Consider the following 21,850-nt stretch of genomic DNA (forward strand, 5'->3'; position numbering starts at 1 on the left):
CGGACGCCTTTTAGAATGTGAGCCCACTGTTGGGTAGGGACTGTCTCTATATGTTGCCAACTTGTACTTCCCAAGCGCTTAGTACAGTGCTCTGCACACAGTAAGCGCTCAATAAATACGATTGATTGATTGATTGACTGGTCTGCAGAACAGGGGGAAGGGGTGAGGCTTCGTGGCCTCAGGGGAGACCCGGCCTAAGGCTGCATCATTATCATCAATCAATTGTATTTATTGAGCGCTTACTGTGCGCAGAGCACTGTACTAAGCGCTTGGGAAGTACAAGTTGGCAACATATAGAGACGGTCCCTACCCAACAGCGGGCTCACAGTCTAGAGGGGGGAGACAGACAACAAAACAAAACATATTAACAAAATAAAATAAATAGAATAGTAAATATGTACTATGTACTCTATGTAAAATAGAGTAATAAATCTGTACAAACATATACACAGGTGCTGTGGGGAGGGGAAGGAGGTAAGGCAGGGGGATGGGGAGGGGGAGGAGGGAGAGAGGAAGGAGGGGGCTCAGTCTGGGAAGGCTTCCTGGAGGAGGTGTGGCACTTAACAATAATAATAACCATCCCAAGCATTTAGTACAGTGCTTCGCACACACTATGCATTCAATAAGCATCATTAGTTGATTGATTGACAGTATCCACTTCTAGAAGAATGTGTCAGCTATATTACTAGGTTGTACTCTCCCAAGTGCTTAGTAGAATTCCCTGCACACAGTAAGCGCTCAATTCATTCATTCATTCAATTGTATTTATTGAGCACTTACTGTGTGCAGAGCACTGCACTAAGCGCTTGGGAAGTACAATAAGCACGACACTGACATGGCAGCATAAAGATAGAGAAGCAGCGTGGCTCAGTGGAAAGAGAACGGGCTTTGGAGTCAGAGGTCATGGGTTCAAATCCCGGCTCCGCCACTTGTCAGCTGTGTGACTTTGGGCAAGTCACTTCACTTCTCTGGGCCTCAGTTACCTCATCTGTAAAACGGGGATTAAGACTGTGAGCCCCACGTGGGACAACCTGATCACCTTGTAACCTCCCCAGCGCTTAGAACAGGGCTTTGCATATAGTAAGTGCTTAATAAATGCCATTATTATTATAAGCAAAGGGGAAAAAATCTGCTTATGTGAAGGATAGAATTAAGGAAATCTTTACTTCACCCACTCCCTTTCTATACCTTTCTTTTAGCTCTCTTTCCCAATAACATTCATTCATTCATTCATTCAATCATATTTATTGAGCGCCTACTGTGTGCAGAGCGCTGTACTAAGCGCCTGGGAAGTACCAGACGGGCACCATCTAGAGATGGTCCCAACCCAACAAAGGGCTCACAGTCTAGAAGGGGGAGACAGACATAGAAACAAAACGTCGCCAATAATAATAATAATAATAATGATAGTATTTATTAAGCGCTTACTATGTGCAAAGCACTGTTCTAAGTGCTGGGGAGGTTACATGGTGATCAGGTTGTCCTACGGGGGGCTCACTCACAGTCTTCAGCACTTACCGAAGCGCTTACCGCAGGGTGCCACCCCTTCCCTCCTCCTCCTCCTCTATCCATGCAGTCAGTACTTCCCAAACTTGTAATAATAATAATAATAGCATTTATTAAGCGCTCATTATGTGCAAAGCACTGTTGAGCCCACTGTTGGGTAGGGACCGTCTCTCTATGTTGCCAACTTGTACTTCCCAAGTGGTTAGTACAGCGCTCTGCACACAGTAAGCACTCAATAAATACGATTGATGGATACAAGGTGATCAGGTTGTCCCACGGAGGGCTCACAGTCTTCATCCCCATTTTACAGATGAGGTCACTGAGGTTCAGAGAAGTGAAGTGACTTGCCCAAGGTCAATCAATCGATCAATCGTGTTTATTGAGCGCTTACTGTGTGCGGAGCACTATACTAAGCGCTTGGGAAGTACAAGTTGGCAACATATAGAGACGGTGCCTACCCAACAGTGGGCTCAAATACGATTGATTGATTGATACAAGGTGATCAGGTTGGCCCACGGAGGGCTCACAGTCTTCATCCCCATTTTACAGATGAGGTCACTGAGGCCCCGAGAAGTGAAATGACTTGCCCAAAGTCACACAGCTGTCAAGTATCTCCCCCCCCACCGCCCTCCGCCCAAGCTCCCCGGCCGGCAGGGGGCGCCGTCCACCCCCGCTTCTTCAGCCGGCAGGGGGCGCCGTCTGCTCCTTGTTCTAGTGCACTCTCCCAAGCGCTTAGTACAGTGCTCTACACATAGGAAGCGCTCAATACATATGATCATCATCATCATCATCATCATCAATTGTATTTATTGAGCGCTTACTATATGCAGAGCACTGGACTAAGCGCTTGGGCAGTACAAATTGGCAACATCTAGAGACAGTCCCTACCCAACAGTGGGCTCACAGTCTAAAAGGGGGAGACAGAGAACCAAACCAAACCTACTAACAAAATAAAATAAATAGAATAGATAGGTACAAGTAAAATAAATAAATAGAGTAATAAATATGTACAAACATATATACATATATACAGGTGCTGTGGGGAAGGGAAGGAGGTAAGATGGGGGGGATGGAGGGGGGACGGGGGGGAGAGGAAGGAAGGGGCTCAGTTTAAAAATATGGAACGCTTCACGAATTTGCGTGTCATCCATGGAATTGTAACCTTCTCACTGGGCCTCGTTCTGGCCTGTCCCGCCGTGGACCCCCGGCCCACGTCCTGCCCCTGGCCCGGAATGCCCTCCCTCCACATATTTATTCATTCACTCATTCATTCAATCATATTTATTGAGCGCTTACTGTGTGCAGGGCACTGTACTAAGCGCTTGGGAAGTCCAAGTTGGCAACATCTAGAGACGGTCCCTACCCAACAGTGGGCTCACAGTCTAGAAGGGGGAGACAGAGAACAAAACCAAACATATTAACAGAATAAAATAAATAGAATAATAATAATAATAATGGCATTTGTTAAGCGCTTACTATGCGCAAAGCACTGTTCTACGCACTGGGGGGGCTACAATGTGATCAAGTTGTCCCCCATGGGGTTCACAGTCTTAATCCCCATTTTTACAGGTGAGGTAACTGAGGCTCAGAGAAGTTAAGTGACTTGCCCAAGGTCACACAGCAGACTTGTGGTGGAGACGGGATTCAAACCCATGACCTCTGACTCCAAAGCCCGGGCTCTTTCCACTGAGCCATGCTGCTTCTCTAAATATGTACAAGTAAAGTAAATAAATAAGTAGAGTAATAAATACGTACAAACATATATACATATATACAGGTGATACATATCCGCCAAGCTAGCTCTCTTCCTCCTTTCAAAGCCCTACTGAGAGCTCACCTCCTCCAGGAAGCCTTCCCAGACTGAGCCCCCACCTTATCCTCTGCTCCTCCTCCCCTCCCCATCGCCCCTACTCTCTCCCTCTGCTTTACCCCCTTCCCGCCCCAAATCACTTGGGTATATATGTACATATTTATTATTCTATTCATTTTATTATTAATAATAATGACATTTATTAAGCACTTACGATGTGCAAAGCACTGTTCTAAGCTCTGGGGAGGTTACAAGGTGATCAGGTTTCCCACTTGGGGCTCACATCTTCATCCCCATTTTACAGGTGAGGGAACTGAGGCACAGAGAAGTGAAGTGACTTGCAAAAAGTCACATAGCTGACAATTGGCAGAGCCAGGATTTGAACCCATGGCCTCTGACTCCAGAACCCAAGCGTTTTCCACTGGGCTATGCCACTTCTTAGCTCAATGAAGCTTCCCAGCTTAATGATGTGCATATAGCTGTAATTCTATTTATTGCTGTCTAGCTCCCCGCCTCCCCCATTGTAAACCCGTTGTGGGCATGGATTGTCTCTATTGCAGTATTGTACTTTCCAAGTGCTTAGTACTCTGCTCTGCACACAGTAGGCGCTCACTAAATACGATTGAATGAATTAAGGAATGATGACATGACTGATTGAGTGAGTGAATGATCATCATGGTGGTCGTTAAACACTATTGGGCAAGCACTGTTCTAAGCGCTGGGGTAGAGAATAATAATTATTATTATAATTATGGTATTTGTTAAGCGCTTACTATGTGCCAAACACTGTTCTAAGCACGGCCGTAGATACAGGGCCATGTCATCCCCCAGGCCTGGAATGCCCTCCCTCCGAACATCCGCCAAGCTAGCTCTCTTCCTCCCTTCAAGGCCCTACTGAGAGCTCACCTCCTCCAGGAGGCCTTTCCACACTCAGCCCCCTCCTTCCTCTCCCCCTCCTCCCCCTCCCCTTCCTCCTTCCCCTCCCCACAGCACCTGTATATATGTATATATTTGTACATATTTATTACTCTATTTATTTTATTTGTACATATTTATTCTATTTATTTTATTTTGTTAATATGTTTTGTTTTGTTCTCTGTCTCCCCCCTTCTAGACTGTGAGCCCACTGTTGGGTAAGGACCGTCTCTATTTATTTATTTATTTATTTTACTTGTACATATCTATTCTATTTATTTTATTTTGTTAGTATGTTTGGTTTTGTTCTCTGTCTCCCCCTTCTAGACTGTGAGCCCACTGTTGGGTAAGGACCGTCTCTATTTATTTATTTATTTTACTTGTACATACCTATTCTATTTATTTTATTAGTATGTTTGGTTTTGTTCTCTCTTTCCCCCTTTTAGATTGTGAGCCCACTGTTGGGTAGGGACTGTCTCTATATGTTGCCAACTTGTACTTCCCAAGCGCTTAGTACAGTGCGCTGCACACAGTAAGTGCTCAAGAAATATGATTGATTGATTGATTGATTGCCAACTTGTACTTCCCAAGCGCTTAGTACAGTGCTCTGCACACCGTAAGGGCTCAATAAATACAACTGAATGAATGAACACAGGGCTATCAGGTTTTCCCACGTGGGGCTCACAGTCTTAATCCCCATTTTACCGATGAGGAAACCGAGGCCCAGGGAAGTGAAGTGGCTTGCCCAAAGTCACCCAACAGACAAGTGGTGGAGTCGGAATTAGAACCCACATCCTCTGACTCCAAGCCCGGGCTCTTTCCACTGAGCCACGCTGATACAAGGTGATCAGGTTGTCCCCGATGGGGCTCACAGTCTTCATCCTCATTTTACAGATGAGGGAACTGAGGCACAGAGAAGTTAAGTAACTCACCCAAAGTCACCCAGCAGACAAGTGGCGGGGTGGGGATTAGAACCCATGACTTCTGACTCCCAAGCCCGGCTCTTTCCACTGAGCCACGCTGCTTCTCTATAACTGAGGCTCAGAGAAGTTAAGTGACTTACCCAAGGTCACACAGCTGACACGTGGCAGAGGCGGGATTAGAACCCATGACCTCTGACTCCCAAGCCCGGGCTCTTTCCACTAAGCCAAGCTGCTGCCATTGGCCTCGGGGCGGGTGAGGTTGGCAGGCCTGTGCCAGGACCAGTTTAGGGCAGGATTTTGGGGGGCGGGCCAGGGGGCTTCGTCGGTGCCAACGGTTGGGAAGGGGGTCCGACCCCAGACCTCAGGATCAGACGCAGGGAGGAGGGGGGAGGACGATGGCGATGATGATGATGATGATGATGATTCATTCATTCATTCAATCATATTTATTGAGCGCTTAATAATAATAATAATAATTTTGGTATTTGTTAAGCGCTTACTATGTGCAAAGTACTGTTCTAAGCACTGGGGCCCTTCCTTCCTCTCCCCCTCGTCCCCCTCTCCATCCCCCCCCCATCTTACCTCCTTCCCTTCCCCACAGCACCTGTATATATGGATATATGTTTGTACAGATTTATTACTCTATTTATTTATTTATTTATTTTACTTGCACATATCTATTCTATTTATTTTATTTTGTTAGTATGTTTGGTTCTGTTCTCTGTCTCCCCCTTTTAGACTGTGAGTCCACTGTTGGGTAGGGACTGTCTCTATATGTTGCCAATTTGTACTTCCCAAGCGCTTAGTACAGTGCTCTGCACATGGTAAGCGCTCAATAAATACGATTGATGATGATGATGATATGTTTGTACAGATTTATTACTCTATTTATTTATTTCTCTTACTTGTACAGATCTATTCTATTTTATTTTGTTAGTATGTTCGGTTTCGCTCTCTGTTTCCCCCTTCTAGTCTGTGAGCCCGCTGTTGGGTAGGGACCGTCTCTGTGTGTTGCCGACTTGTACTTACCAAGTGCTTAGTACAGTGCTCTGCACACAGTAAGCGCTCAATAAATACGATTGATTGATTGACTGATTGATTGGGGAGGATACAAGGTGATCAGGTTGTCCCATGTGAGGCTCACAATCTTAATCCCCATTTTACAGATGAAGGAACTGAGGCCCGGGGAATAATCATAATAATGGCATTTATTAAGTGCTTAGTATGTGCAAAGCACTGTTCTAAGCGCTGGGGAGGTTACAAGGTGATCAGGGAACTGAGGCCAAGGGAATAATAATAATAATGGCATTTATTAAGCGCTTAGTATGTGCAAAGCACTGTTCTAAGCGCTGGGGAGGTTACAAGGTGATCAAGTTGTCCCACGTGGGGCTCACAGTCTTAATCCCCATTTTACAGATGAGGTAACTGAAGCACAGCGAAGTGAAGTGACATGCCCTCAGTGGAAGGAGCACGGGCTATGGAGGTCATGGGTTCAAAGCCCAGCCCCGCCAATTGTCAGCTGTGTGACTTTGGGCAAGTCACTTAACTTCTCTGGGACTCAGTTACCTCATCTGCAAAATGGGGATTAAGACTGTGAGCCCCCGTGGGACAACCTGATCACCTTGTAACCTATCCAGTGCTTAGAACACTGCTTTGCACATAGTAAGTGCTTAATAAATGCTATTATTATTATTATTATGATGCAGCTGACAAGCAGTGGAGTGGGATTTGAACCCATGACCTCTGACTCCCAAGCCCTGGCTCTTTCCACTGAGCCACGCTTTTTCCATAATAATAATAATAATAATAATAATAATAATAATAATAATAATAATAATGATATTTGTTAAGCACTTACTATATGCCAAGCATTGGGGTAGAAACAAGCTAATCGGGTTGGAAACAGTTCTTGTCCCACGTGGGGCTCACAGTCTTTCAGCGCTTAGAACAGTGCTTTGCACATAGTAAACAAATGCCATTATTATTATTATTAATCCCCATTTTACAGATGAGGGAACTGAGGCACAGGGAAGTGAAGTGGCTTGCCCAAAGTCACACAGCTGGCAAGTGGCGGGGGCGGGATTAGAACCCACGACCTCTGACTCCCAAGCCCTGGGTCTTTCCACTAAGCCACGCTGCTCCCCATAGCACCTGTATATATGTATATATGTTTGTACATATTTATTACTCTATTTATTTATTTTACCTGTACATATCTATTCTATTTATTTGATTTTGTTAATATGTTTGGTTTAGTTCTCTGTCTCCCCCTTCTAGACTGTGAGCCCACTGTTGGGTAGGGACTGTCTCTACATGTTGCCAACTTGTACTTCCCAACCGCTTAGTACAGTGCTCTGCACACAGTAAGCGCTCAATAAATACGATTGATGATGATGATGGTGATGATGAAGTGTGCAGAGTACTGTACTAAGCGCTTGGAAAGTACAATTCGGCAACAGATAGAGATGGCCTCTTCCCACAACGGGCTCACAGTCTAGAAGGGGGAGACAGACAACAAAACAAAACAAGCAGACAGGTGTCATTACCATCAAAAGAGATAAATAGAATTATAGCTATAGACACATCATTAATAAAATAATAGTAATAATGGCATGTATTAAGCACTTACTATGTGCAAAGCACTGTTTTAAGCGCTGGAGTACTGAAATATATACAAATATACACAAATTCTGTGGGGAGGGGAAGGGGGTAGAGCAGAGGGAGGGAGTAGGGGCGATGGGGAGGGTATGAGTCCCGGCTCTGCCACATGTCTGCTGTGTGACCTTGGGCAAGTCACTTAACTTCTCGGAGCCACAGTTACCTCATCTGTAAAATGGGGATTAAGACTGTGAACCCCACATGGGACAACCTCATCACCTTGTATCCCTCCCCCAGCGCTTAGAACAGTGCTTTGCACATAGTAAGCGCTTAACAAATGCCATCATTATTATTATGAGGAGCAGAAGAAAAGGGGGGCTCGGTCTGGGAAGGCCTCATTCATTCATTCAATCGTATTTATTGAGCACTTACTGTGTGCAGAGCACTGTACTAAGCGCTTGGAAAGTACAATTCTGCAACAGATAGAGACAATCCCTACGCGCCTCCTAATGCTGCTGCAGCCCCCACAGTACCCACCCGGAGGTTACCAATTTTCAAAATTAAAAAGAAAAAGAAGGCACCAGTTGTGGTATTTGCTAAAAGCGTATGATGGGCCAGGCACTGTACTGAACGCTGGGCCGGATCATCATCATCATCATCATCAATCGTATTTATTGAGCAATTACTATGTGCAGAGCACTGTACTAAGCGCTTGGGAAGTACAAATTGGCAACATATAGAGACAGTCCCTACCCAACAGTGGGCTCACAGTCTAAAAGGGGGATACAAAGTAATGCCGGGCGAGCACGGTCCCGGTCCCACGCGGGGCTCACGGTCCAAAGGGGTAAATGGGGGAGGGGGGCAAGTACTGAACCCCCATTTTTGGAGGTGGGATAACTGAGGCTCCGAGAGGTGAAATGACTTGTCCAATGTGATAGCGCAGGAGGGATTATTGATGTTGTTGTAAATCTAATACAGAAGCAGCGTGGCTCAGTGGAAAGAGCACGGGCTTTGGAGTCAGAGGTCATGGGTTCAGATCCCGGCTCCGCGAACTGTAAGCTGTGTTACTTTGGGCAAAGCAGCGTGGCTCAGTGGAAAGAGCCCGGGCTCTGGAGTCAGAGGGCGTGGGTTCGAATCCGCACTCCACCACAAGTCTGCTGTGTGACCTTGGGCAAGTCACTTAACTTCTCTGAGCCTCAGTTCCGTCATCTGTAAAAATGGGGATTAAGACTGTGAGCTCCACGTGGGACAACTTCATCACATTGTATCCCCCCCAGCGCTTAGAACAGTGCTTTGCACATAGTAAGCGCTTAACAAATGCCATCATTACTATTATTATTATTCTCTGAGCCTCAGTTCCCTCATCTGTAAAATGGGGATGAAGACTGTGAGCTCCCCGTGGGGCAACCTGATCACCTTGTAACCTCCCCAGCGCTTGGAACAGTGCTTTCATTCATTCATTCATCGTATTTATTGAGTGCTTACTGTGTGCAGAGCACTGTACTAAGCGCTTGGGAAGCACAAGTTGGCAACATATAGAGACGGTCCCTACCCAACAGTGGGCTCACAGTCTAGAAGGGGGAGACAGACAACAAAACATGTGCTTTGCACATAGTAAGCGCTTAATAAATGCTATTGTTATTGTATCCACCCCAGCGCTTAGAACAGTGCTTAGCACATAGTAAGTAAGCGCTTAATAAATGCTGTTATTATTGTATCTACCCCAGCGCTTAGAACAGTGCTTAGCACATAGTAAGCGCTTAATAAATGCTATTGTTATTGTATCTACCCCAGCGCTTAGAACAGTGCTTAGCACATAGTAAGCGCTTAATAAATACTGTTATTATTGTATCTACCCCAGCGCTTAGAACAGTGCTTAGCACATAGTAAGTAAGCGCTTAATAAATGCTATTATTATTGTATTTACCCCAGCGCTTAGAACAGTGCTTAGCACATAGTAAGCGCTTAATAAATGCTATTATTATTGTATCTACCCCAGCGCTTAGAACAGTGCTTAGCCCATAGCAAGCGGTTAACAAAATACCAACATCATTATTATTATTATTAATAGGAAGCCCCGGTCCTTGCTGAGTGTCTCCTACGTGTCGCCCTATGGGGTAGACGCCCCATCATCTGATTCCAGCCGAAGACCGGCTCTTTAATCCCCTTTGGACAGCCCATTCATTCATTGATTCGTATTTATTCATTCATTCATTCAATCGTATTTATTGAGCGCTTACTGTGTGCAGAGCACTGTGCTAAGCGCTTGGGAAGTCCAAGTTGGCAACATATAGAGACGGTCCCTACCCAACAGCGGGCTCACAGTCTAGAAGCGCACAGTGTTGAGCGCTTACTGTGTGCAGAGCACTGTACTGAGCGCTTGCCCGGAGGGGCCCGGCCAGGGAGGCCTAGCCTGGCCCAAGATCACACAGCCCGGGGAGGGGGAGCAGCATTCGAACCCAGAGCTCCGACCCATCGCTTCCCGCTGGGGAAACTCCGGCCTGGGGTGGGTGGCGGGGTCTCCCCCGCTCCCCCGCCCTTCCCGGGAATAAGTATCTGGAAAGGGGAAGGGAAATCATCATCCAAAAAGGAGGGGGGCGGGGGGGAGTTTTCCTGTCCCTCCCCCACCCCGCGGCTCTCGCCCCTCCCCCGCGACGCGCCTGCCTGCGCGCCCTCCTCCTCTCCCCCTCCTCCTGCTCTTCTCCTCCCTCTCCCCCCCCCTCCACTCCCTCCTCCTGCTCTCCTCCTCCCCCTCCTCCTGCTCTTCTCCTCCCTCTCCCCCTCCTCCACTCCCTCCTCCTGCTCTCCTCCTCCCCCTCCTCCTGCTCTTCTCCTCCCTCTCCCCCTCCTCCACTCCCTCCTCCTGCTCTTCCTCCTTCCCCTCCTCCTGCTCTTCTCCTCCCTCTCCCCCTCCTCCACTCCCTCCTCCTGCTCTCCTCCTCCCCCTCCTCCTGCTCTTCTCCTCCCTCTCCCCCCCCTCCACTCCCTCCTCCTGCTCCTCCTCCTTCCCCTCCTCCTGCTCTTCTCCTCCCTCTCCCCCTCCTCCACTCCCTCCTCCTGCTCTTCCTCCTTCCCTTCTCCCCTCCTCCCCCTGCTCTTCTCCTCCCCCTCCTCCCCTTCCCCTTGCTCTTCCTCCTCCCCCTCTCCATCCTCCTTCTTCCTCCTCTCCCTCCCCCTTCCCCCTGCTCTTCTCCTCCCCCTCCTCCTTCCTCCTGCTCTTCTTCCTCCCCCTCCTTTCCCTCCCCCTTCCTCCTGCTCTTCTCCTCCCCCCTCCTTCCTCCTGCTCTTCTCCTCCCCCTCCTCCTGTCCCTCTCCCATCCTGCTCTTCTCCTCCCCCTCCTCCTTCCTCCAGCTCTTCTCCCCCTCCTCCTCCGGCTCTTCTCCTCCCCCTCCCCGTCCTCCTTCTTCCTCCTCTCCCCCCTCCCCTCCTCCTCCCCCTCCTCCTTCCTCCTGCTCTTCTTCCTCCCCCTCCTCCTTTCCCTCCCCCTCCCCTCCCCCCTGCTCTCTTCCTCCCCCTCCTCCTTCATCCTACTCTTCTCCTCCCCCTCCTCCTTTCCCTCCCCCTCCCCCTTCCTCCTGCTCTTCTCCTCCCCCTCCTCCTTCATCCTGCTCTTCTCCTCCCCCTCCCCCTTCATCCTGCTCTTCTCCTCCCCCTCCTCCTTTCCCTCCCCCTCCCCCTCCCCTTCCTCCTGCTCTTCTCCTCCCCCTCCTGCTTCCTCCTGCTCTTCTCCTCCCCCTCCTCCTTCCTCCTGCTCTTCTCCTCCCCCTCCTCCTCTCCCTCCCCCTCCTCCTTCCTCCTGCTCTTCTCCTCCCCCTCCTCCTCTCCCTCCTCCCCCTCCTGCTCTTCCCTCCCCTGGCCCTTGGCAGGACAAGGCAGACAGACAGACAGACAGGCAGACAGACAGGCAGACAATCCTATTTTGCGTCCGGGAGGAATCCCCCGGGCTCCCCTCCATCGCCCCCCCCCCAGCCCCCCCACCCCCATGCCCCCCCAGGCCTTGGGGGAGGGCAGCCGACCAGCTGCTGGGGACAAACTGGTTTGGGCTTTCCCGGTGGCGCTCAGCAGGTGTTCGCCCCTCCCCTCCCCTCCCCTCCCCTCCTCCCCTCCTCCCCCCGGGGGTGCCGGCGGCGGGGGCTGGCACCGGCCGGGCACGGGACCTAGGGGCTGCCGACAAACGCCCATCACGCAGCCAGTGAGTGTGCCAGCCCCCCCCCCCCCCGTCTGTGTGTGTCAGTGTGTGTGTGGGAGGGGACAAGGACCAACCGCTTCCCACTTCGCCCAGTGCAGGGGAGAAGGGCGAGGGCGGCTGGAGGGAGGGGCACAGATGCCCCCCCTCCTCCCTCCCCACGGGACCAGACCAAAAATTGCGGCAAAAAACCACCCAACCCCCAACCAAGCATCCCCCGTGCCCTGCGCCCGGCGTTGGCACTGAGCATGGAGGGAGGGCTGCCCCTCGGGGGGCAGGACCGGCCGGCGGCGGAGGCCCGGGCATTCGTGGGGTAAGGAAGGAAGGAAGGGGGTACCAGCCTGGCCTGCCCTCAGGGGGGTCGCCCGGGGGGTCGTCGGGGGCCCTGACCCTTCCTCCCTTCTAGACTGCGAGCCCACTGTTGGGTAGGGACCGCCTCAATCTGTTGCCAACTTGGACTTCCCAAGCGCTCAGTCCAGTGCCCTGCACACACAATACGACTGATGGACTGATTCTGGTTGCCAGGCTGGACTTCCCCCTACCCACCTACCGGGGCAAACCCAGGAGGGGCATGAAGCGCGACCAAGGCAAGGTAAGAAGAAGTTTCCGATGCCCAGCGAAACCTTCCCGGACCTTTCCTTTGGGGGCCACCGATTTCTGCCCGCCACCGTGCCCTGCGGCCTCCTCCTCCCGCCTCCTCCCAACTCGGAATTTTAAGTAATTTTAACATTTTCAGGAATTTCTCGCCCGGGTGGGGGGCGCGGGGGCTTTCGTGGCACCTCTGGACGGGCCGAGGGGGTCGTACGGTGGGGACCGGCGGGGGCAGCTGTGCCCTCTGCCTTTCTCCTCTTCCTCCCTGCCCCGTTTTCCCCCCTTTTCCAGGAGACTTACAAACTGCCCCACAGATTGATAGAAAAGAAAAGGCGAGACAGAATTAACGAGTGCATCGCCCAGCTCAAAGATTTATTGCCCGAACATCTGAAACTGACGGTAAGAGGGCATTGGCGATGCCCGGGCACGGTGGAAACTCCGGGAGGTTTGGGGGTACAGGCCTCTACTGGACTTAAAAGACTCACCTTCCCCCTTGAGGTTTTAATGCTTTTATTTTTCCCCCCATAAACGTGTGTGTGTGTGTGTCCCCGTTAAACCGGGCCTTTAATAATCATTATTATCATCATCAATCGTATTTATTGAGCGCTTACTATGTGCAGAGCACTGTACTAAGCGCTTGATCATGATAACACTACTAATCCCAATAATATCATCCCTCGCAAAGCGAGTTTGCCCAAGCCCCGCTGATGCTGAGTGGAAACTGGAGACCCAGATGCATTTTGGAGGGAACCGAGCGCCTCTTCCTATTTCTCTCTTTTTTTTTTTTCCCCTTTTTTCCCTTGGCTTCACTGCAGACGTTGGGACATCTGGAAAAGGCAGTAGTTTTGGAATTAACTTTGAAACACTTAAAAGCTCTAACGGCCCTGACGGAGCAGCAGCATCAGAAGATAATCGCTTTGCAGAATGGTAAGACAGTGGAGGGGGGTGGTGGTAATAATAATAATAATAATAATAATGACGGTAATAATAATAATAATGGTATTTAAACGCTTACTATGTGCCAAGCACTGTTCTAAGCGCTGAACGGTATTTAAGTTCTTACTACGTGTCAAATGATAATGATGATGCTCTGCACACAGTAAGCGCTCAATAAATACGACTGAATGAATGAATGAATGTTCATTATTAGAATGATTGTGGTATTTGTTACATGCTTACTATGTGCCTGGCACCGTATTAAACATTTTTTATGTGCCAAGCACTGTTCTAAGCGCTGAACGGTATTTAAGTTCTTACTACGTGTCAAATGATAATGATGATGCTCTGCACACAGTAAGCGCTCAATAAATACGATTGAATGAATGAATGAATGTTCATTATTAGAATGATTGTGGTATTTGTTACATGCTTACTATGTGCCTGGCACCGTATTAAACATTTTTTATGTGTCGGGCACTGTGCTAAGCGCTGGGGTGGATGCAGGCAAATTGGGTTGGACACAGTCCCTGTCCCAAATGGGGCTCACAGTCTCCATAGTACTCATTCCGCCACCCCCTACATAACACACATGCCCACATACATACATACATGCATACATACATACGTTCATTCCCTGGGGTCAAACCGGCTAAGGTGCAGCTTTCTGGACACCTTCCAGATAATAATAATGATAGCATTTATTAAGCGCTTACTATGTGCAAGGCACTGTTCTAAGCACTAGGGAGGTTACAGGGTGATCAGGTTGTCCCATGGGGGGGGCTCACAGTCTTCATCCCCATTTTACAGATGAGGGAACTGAGGCCCAGAGAAGTGAAGTGACTTGCCCAAAGTCACACAGCTGACAAGTGGCGGAGCCGGGATTTGAACCCATGACCTCTGACTCCAAAGCCCGGGCTCTTTCCACTGAGCCACGCTGCTTCTCTAGATGCCCAGTTTCGTCTCGCATCCCGCCTCCGGATGCCCACGAGGGTCTTCTCCCCACCCCTTCCCACCTTCCAGACGCTGGTTGTCTTTATTAAGTACAGTACAGCTTAGTACAGTGCCAAGCGCTTAGTACAGTGCTCTGCACATAGTAAACGCTCAATAAATACGATTGATTGATTATTAAGGACCAGCCGAGATCTACAGCCTGAGCATCGCACCCAGCGCTTAGTAATAACAATAATAATGATAATAATGGTGGTATTAAGCGCTTACTATGTGCCCAGCACTGTTCTAAGCGCTGGGGGAGATAATACAGTGCTCTGCAGACAGTAAGCGCTCAATAAATAATAATAATAATAATAATGATGGCATTTATTAAGCGCTTACTATGTGCAAAGCACTGTTCTAAGCACTGGGGAGGATACAAGGTGATCAGGTTGTCCCATGGGGGGCTCACAGTCTTAATCCCTATTTTACAGATGAGGGAACTGAGGCACAGAGAAGTGAAGTGACTTGCCCAAAGCCACACAGCTGACAATTGGCGGAGTCGGGATTTGAACCCATGACCTCTGACTCCAAAGCCCGGGCTCTTTTCCACTGAGCCACGCTGCTTCTGTAATATGAGGCTGTGAGCCCACTGTTGGGTAGGGACCGTCTCTATATGTTGCCAACTTGTACTTCCCAAGCGCTTAGTACAGTGCTCTGCACACAGTAAGCGCTCAATAAATACGATTGATTGATTGAATGAATGATAACAGGGTCATCAGGTTGTCCCACGAGGGGCTCACAGTCTTCACAGTAGAGAAGCAGCGTGGCTCAGTGGAAAGAGTCTGGGCTTTGGAGTCAGAAGTCAGGGGTTCAAATCCCGGCCCCACCAGTTGTCAGCTGTGTGACTTTGGGCCAGTCACTTCACTTCTCTGGGCCTCAGTTACCTCATCTGTCAAATGGGGATAAAGACTGAGCCCTCCGTGGGACAACCCGATCACCTTATAGCCACCCCGGTGCTTAGAACAGTGCTTTGGCACATAGTGAGTGCTTAATAGAGAGGCAGCGTGGCTCAGTGGAAAGAGCCTGGACTTTGGAGTCAGAGGTCATGGGTTTGAATCCCGGCTCCGCCACGTCTGCTGTGTGACCTTGGGCAAGTCACTTCACTTCTCTGAGCCTCAGTGACCTCATCTGTAAAATGGGGATTAAAACTGTGAGCACCCCGTGGGCCAACCTGATCACCTTGTAATCTCCCCAGCGCTTAGAACAGTGCTTTGTACCTAGTAAGTGCTTAATAAATGCTATCATTATTATTAGAGAAGCAGCGTGGCTCAGTGGAAAGAGCACGGGCTTTGGAGTCAGAGGTCATGGGTTCGAACCCCGGCTCCACCACATGTCTGGGCAAGTCACTTCACTTCTCTGAGCCTCAGTGACCTCATCTGTAAAATGGGGATGAAGACTGTGAGCCCTCCGTGGGACAACCTGATCACCTTGTATCAATCAATCAATTGTATTTATTGAGCTCTTACTGTGTGCAGAGTGCTGTACTAAGCGCTTGGGAAGTACAAGTTTATTTTATTTTGTTTTATTTTATTTTATTAATTAATAACAAAACCAAACATATTAACAAAATAAAATGTTAATTTTATTAACATTTTATTTTGTTAATATGCTTGGTTTTTGTTCTGTCTCCCCCTTCTAGACTAGCCCACTGTTGGGTAGGGACCGTCTCTATATGTTGCCAACTTCTACTTCCCAAGCGCTTAGTACAGTGCTCTGCACATAGTGGGTGCTCAATAAATACGATTGATTGACAAGTTGGCAACATATAGAGATGGTCCCTACCCAACAGTGGGCTCAACAGTGCTTTGCACATAGTAAGCGCTTAATAAATGCTATTATTATTATTATTATTATTACAAGTTTGGGAAGTACTGAATGCATGGATGGAGGAGGGAAGGGGCGGCACCCTGCGGTAAGCGCTTCGGTGTCCCTGATGAGAAGCAGTGTTGCGCAGTGGAAAGAGCCCGGGCTTTGGAGTCAGAGGTCATGGGTTCAAATCCCGACTCCGCCACTTGTCAGCTGTGCAACTTTGAGCAAGTCACTTAACTTCTCTGGGCCTCAGTTCCCTCACCTGTCAAATGGGGATGAAGACTGTGAGCCCCCCGCGGGCCAACCTGATCACCTTGTAACCTCCCCAGCGCTTAGAACAGCGCTTTGCATATCGTAAGCGCTTAACAAATGCCATCATTATTATTATTATGAACTCCTCTGTGCTTCAGTTCCCTCCCCTGTAAAATGGACTGTGAGCCCCCCCGTGGGACATCCTGATCACCTTGTCCCCAGCGCTTAGAACAGCGCTTCGCACATCGTAAGCGCTTAACAAATGCCATCATTATTATTATTATTATTAATTAACCCGCGGGACATCCTGATCCCCTTGTAACCTCCCCAGCGCTTAGAGCAGCGCTTCGCACATCGTAAGCGCTTAACAAATGCCATTATTATTATTATTATTATTATTATTATTAACCCGCGGGACATCCTGATCACCTTGTAACCTCCCCAACGCTTAGAGCAGCGCTTCGCACATCGTAAGCGCTTAACAAATGCCATCATTATTATAATAATAATTATTATTATTAACCCGCGGGACATCCTGATATTATTATTATTATTATTATTATTAACCCGCGGGACATCCTGATCACCTTGTAACCTCCCCAGCGCTTGGAGCAGCGCTTTGCACATCGTAAGCGCTTAACAAATGCTATTATTATTATTATTAATTATTAACCCGCGGGACATCCTGATCACCTTGTAACCTCCCCAGCGCTTAGAGCAGCGGTTCGCACATAGTAAGCGCTTAACAAATGCTATTATTATTATCACTATTAACCCGCGGGACATCCTGATCACCTTGTAACCTCCCCAGCGCTTAGCGCAGCGCTTCGCACATCGTAAGAGCTTAACAAATGCTATTATTATTATTATTATTATTATTATTATTATTATTAACCCGCGGGACATCCTGATCCCCTTGTCACCTCCCCAGCGCTTAGAACGTTGCTTTGCACATAGTAACCGATTAACAAATGCTATTATTATCATCATCATTATTAACCCGCGGGACATCCTGATCCCCCTGTAACCTCCCCAGCGCTTAGAACAGCGCTTTGCACATAGTAAGCGCTTAACAAATGCTATTATTATTATCATTATTAACCCGCGGGACACCCTGATCACCTTGTAACCTCCCCAGCGCTTAGAACATTGCTTTGCACAGCGTAAGCACTTAACAAATGCCATTATTATTATTATTATTATTATTATCATTATTATTATTAACCCGCGGGACATCCTGATCCCCTTGTCACCTCCCCAGCGCTTAGAGCAGCGCTTCGCACATCGTAAGCGCTTAACAAATGCAATTATTATTATTATTATTACTATTATTATTATTATTATTAACCCGCGGGACATCCTGATCACCTTGTCACCTCCCCAGCGCTTAGAGCAGCGCTCCGCACATCGTAAGCGCTTAACAAATGCCATTATTATTATGATGATTATTATTAATTATGAACCCGCGGGACATCCTGATCACCTTGTTACCTCCCCAGCGCTTACAGCAGCGCTTCGCACATCGTAAGCGCTTAACAAATGCCATCATCATCATTATCATTATTATTATTATCATTATTATTAACCCGCGGGACATCCTGATCACCTTGTCACCTCCCCGGCGCTTCGAGCAGCGCTTCGCACATCGTAAGCGCTTAACAAATGCCATTATCATCATGATGATTATTATTAATTATTAACCCGCGGGACATCCTGATCACCTTGTCACCTCCCCGGCGCTTCGAGCAGCGCCTCGCACATCGTAAGCGCTTAACAAATGCCATTATCATCATGATGATTATTACTAATTATGAACCCGCGGGACATCCTGATCACCTTGTCACCTCCCCGGCGCTTCGAGCAGCGCCTCGCACATCGTGAGCGCTTAACAAATGCAATCATCATTATTATTCTTATTATTAACCCGCGGGACATCCTGATATGATTATTATTATTAATTATTCTTATCGTCATTATTAACCCGAGGGACACCCTGATCACCCTTAACAAATGCAATTATCATTATTATTATTAACCCGCGGGACATCCTGATATTATTATTATTGTTATTATCGTTATTATTATTATTATTATTATCATCCCGCGGGACACCCTGATCACCCTGTAAGCTCCCCAGCGCTTAGAACAGCGCTTTGCACATAGTAAGCGCTTGATGAATGCTATTATTATTATTATCATTATGATTATTATGATGATTATTATTTTCGGCAGGGGACCTCCCGGGCCTGGAGGCGGAGGCGGCCTTCCGGGCGGGCTTCCAGGCTTGCGCCCGCCAGACGGTGCAGCTGGTGGCGCCCCCCCCGGAGGGCTTCTCGGAGGAGGAGGCGGCGGAGGGGGGGGAGGAGGGGGAGGGGGCGGCGTCCCCCCCCCGCCCCCGGGGGCCCGGAGCCCCCCCGGACCAACTGCGTGCCCGTCATCCGCCGGCCGCGGGCCTCGCCGGACACCGACACGGACAGCGGCTACGGCGGGGGCGGGGGCGGCGGTTGCCCCGGCAACGGGCCCGTGAAACGGGAGCCCCCCGCCGCCCCGGACCCCGCGCCCCCCAAGCGCCCCCGTCCGGCCGCTGGCGGCGTTGCCGTTGGCGCCCCCCCCGGCCTGCTCCGCTCCCTGCTGGCCCTCGCCGCGCCCCCCGCCGGCCCGCTCTGCCTGCCCTTCTGCTTCTTCGCGCCCTCCGCCGCCTACCTGCAACCGCTGCTCCACAACTACCTCCTGCACGCCGGGCACGGGGGGCACGCCGGGCACGGGGGGCACACCGGGCACGGGGGGCACCCCCCCACGCCCCTGCTCTACCCCTGCCTCGCCTCCGTCTTCGCGCCCCCTCCGGACAGGGACGGAACCGCAACCGCCGCCGCCGCCGCCGCCGCCGCCGCCTTTCCCTGCCTCTCCTCCGTCTTCGCGCCCCCGCCGGACAGGGCGGGGACTGCAGCCGCCGCCGCCTCCGTCTCCGCGCCCCCTCCGGACAGGGCGGGAACTGCAACCACAACCGCCGCCGCGGCCTTTCCCTGCCTCTCCTCCGTCTTCGCGCCCCCTCCGGACAGGGCGGGAACCGCAGCCGCCACCGCCGCCTTCCCCAGCCTCGCCTCCGTCTTCGCGCCCCCTCCGGACAGGGACGGAACTGCAACCGCCACCGCCGCCGCAGCCTTCCCCAGCCTCACCTCCGTGCTGGCGCCCCCTCCGGACAGGGCGGGAACTGCAGCCGCCGCCGCCAACTTCCCCAACCTCTCGTCCGTGCTGGCGCCCTCTCCGGACAGGGCGGGAACTGCAGCCGCCGCAGCCGCCTACCCCAACCTCTCGTCCGTGTTGGCGCCCTCTCCGGACAGGCCGGGAACAGCAGCCGCCCCTTTCCCCAACCTCAACTCCGTCTTGGCGCCCCCTCCGGACAGGGCCGGAACTGCAGCCGCCCCCTCTGCAGCCTGCTTCCCCACCCTCTCCTCCGTGCTGGCGCCCTCTCCGAACGGGGCAGGAACTGCAGCCGCCGCCGCCTTCCCCAACCTCTCCTCTGTGCTGGCGCCCTCTCCGGAGACAGTCCGAACTACAGCTGCCGCCACCGCAGCCTTCCCCAGCCTCTCCTCCGTGCTGGCGCCCTCTCCGGACAGGGCCAGAACTGCAGCCGCCACCGCCGCCTTCCCCAGCCTCTCCTCCGTGCTGGCGCCCTCTCCGGACAGGGCCGGATCTGCAGCCGTCGCCGTCTTCCCCAGCCTCTCTTCCGTGCTGGCGCCCCCTCCGGACAGGGCGGGAGCTGCAGCCTCCCCCCCCCTCGCCGCCGGCCCCGCACCTGCCGGAGCCAAGGCGGAGCCCGGAGCCGGAGCGCCCCCTTGTGGAGGACCGGGAAACCCCCTGAGAGACCCTGCCCCTTCCCTTCTCCCTCCTCCTCTCCTGCCAGGAGGGAGAGCTCCTAATGCTATTATTATTATTATTATCATATTATGTGCATCCTCGCAGAATCGTGTCACCGCTGCACGGCAGGTAGTGGGGCTGGATGCATTTTCCTTTTTTTCCTTCGTGAGCTGCTGGTTGGCGGGCGACCCCTTGTGTCACTCCCATTCTGCTGTAGAAGACCCCTGGAGGTGTGTGTTTGTGTGTGTGTCTCCCTCTAGACAGACGGAGATATACATATATTTTGGATGTATCTTTTCGAAGGTTCTAAATGGAAGACAAAACGTACGGCTCGCTTTCTGTCCATCTAGGTAGGTAGAGATCTCTGTCCACCTAGATGATGACCATCGACCATCCATCTAGGTAGATGGACAGAGATCTCTGTCCACCTAGATGATGACTATCCATCTAGGTAGATGGACAGAGATCTCTGTCCACCTAGATGATGACTATCTATCTAGGTAGATGGACAGAGATCTCTGTCCACCTAGATGATAATAATAATAATGGCATTTATTAAGCACTGACTATGTGCAAAGCACTGTTCTAAGCGGTGGGGAGGTTACAAGGTGATCGGGTTGTCCCACTGGCGGGGGGGGGGCCTCACGGTCTTAATCCCTACTTTACAGATGAGGGAATTGAGGCGCAGAGAAGTGAAGTGACTTGCCCAAAGTCATACAGCTGACACAGTTGGCGGGGCTGGGATTTGAACCCATGACCTCTGGCTCCAAAGCCCGGGATCTTTCTACTGAGCCACAGATAGACAGAGATCTCTTTTAGACTGTGAGCCCACTCTTTTAGACTGTGAGCCCACTGTTGGGTAGGGACTGTCTCTGTATGTTTCCAATTTGTACTTCCCAAGCGCTTAGTACAGTGCTCTGCACATAGTAAGCGCTCAATAAATACGATTGATGATGATCTCTATCCACCTAGATAGATGGACAGAGATCTCTATCCACCTAGATAGATGGACAGAGATCTCTATCCACCTAGATAGATGGACAGAGATCTCTGTCCACCTAGACAGACTGTGAGCCCGTTACCGAGTAGGGATTGTCCCTGTCTGTTCATTTTTTTTTTCATTTTTTTTATTGAGCGCTTACTGTGTGCAGAGCACTGTACTAAGCGCTTGGGAAGTACAAGTTGGCAGCATATAGAGACGGTCCCTACCCAACAGCAGGCTCACAGTCTAGAAGACTGTGAAGTCTGTTGCCGAATTGTACTTTCCAAGCACTTAGTACGGTGCTCCGCACACAGGAAGTGCTCAATAAGTGAATGGGTGGGTGGACAGAGCTCTCTGTCCGTGTGCATGCAAACATGTGTATTGTCTTCCAATAATTTAGAAACTTTTAAAAAAATGCTCCACTGGCAATGATGGCCAGGGGAGTCTGTCTTAAACTGTTGAACTTTCTTGGGGTGAGAAAGGTGGG

At 50.3% G+C, this 21,850-nt stretch overlaps 2 protein-coding genes across 2 annotated transcripts in view; one reads left to right on the top strand and one right to left on the bottom strand.

The window, feature by feature from the left end:
* The window catches only part of SSPN (sarcospan), a 119,471-nt gene extending 100,161 nt beyond the window's left edge, over window positions 1-19,310 (bottom strand). Inside the window, exon 1 of the mRNA XM_038767997.1 lies at window positions 19,227-19,310. The gene's annotated coding sequence lies outside the window, so the exon portion shown is untranslated. The remainder of the gene's footprint in view (window positions 1-19,226) is intronic.
* On the top strand, window positions 12,041-20,763 carry BHLHE41 (basic helix-loop-helix family member e41). Its single transcript, XM_038742577.1, has 6 exons — window positions 12,041-12,252; window positions 12,465-12,531; window positions 12,822-12,929; window positions 13,346-13,457; window positions 16,360-16,378; window positions 18,866-20,763. Exons 1-6 carry the CDS (start codon window positions 12,188-12,190, stop codon window positions 20,733-20,735), a joined length of 2,241 nt encoding a protein of 746 aa, XP_038598505.1. The 5' UTR covers window positions 12,041-12,187; the 3' UTR covers window positions 20,736-20,763.
* Window positions 20,764-21,850: the final 1,087 nt, after the last annotated feature.

This window comes from Tachyglossus aculeatus, chromosome 2 (genome assembly GCF_015852505.1).
Source record: "Tachyglossus aculeatus isolate mTacAcu1 chromosome 2, mTacAcu1.pri, whole genome shotgun sequence".
NCBI lineage: Eukaryota > Metazoa > Chordata > Mammalia > Monotremata > Tachyglossidae > Tachyglossus > Tachyglossus aculeatus.

What these genes read in the sequence shown, in the direction of transcription:
- BHLHE41 (XM_038742577.1), top strand. Translation starts at nt 12,188, where the DNA reads ATGGAGGGAGGGCTGCCCCTCGGGGGGCAGGACCGGCCGGCGGCGGAG. An exon ending in TGAAGCGCGACCAAGGCAAG is followed by an intron (nt 12,532 to 12,821) that starts GTAAGAAGAAGT and finishes CCCCTTTTCCAG; the next exon opens with GAGACTTACAAACTGCCCCA. An exon ending in CCGAACATCTGAAACTGACG is followed by an intron (nt 12,930 to 13,345) that starts GTAAGAGGGCAT and finishes GCTTCACTGCAG; the next exon opens with ACGTTGGGACATCTGGAAAA.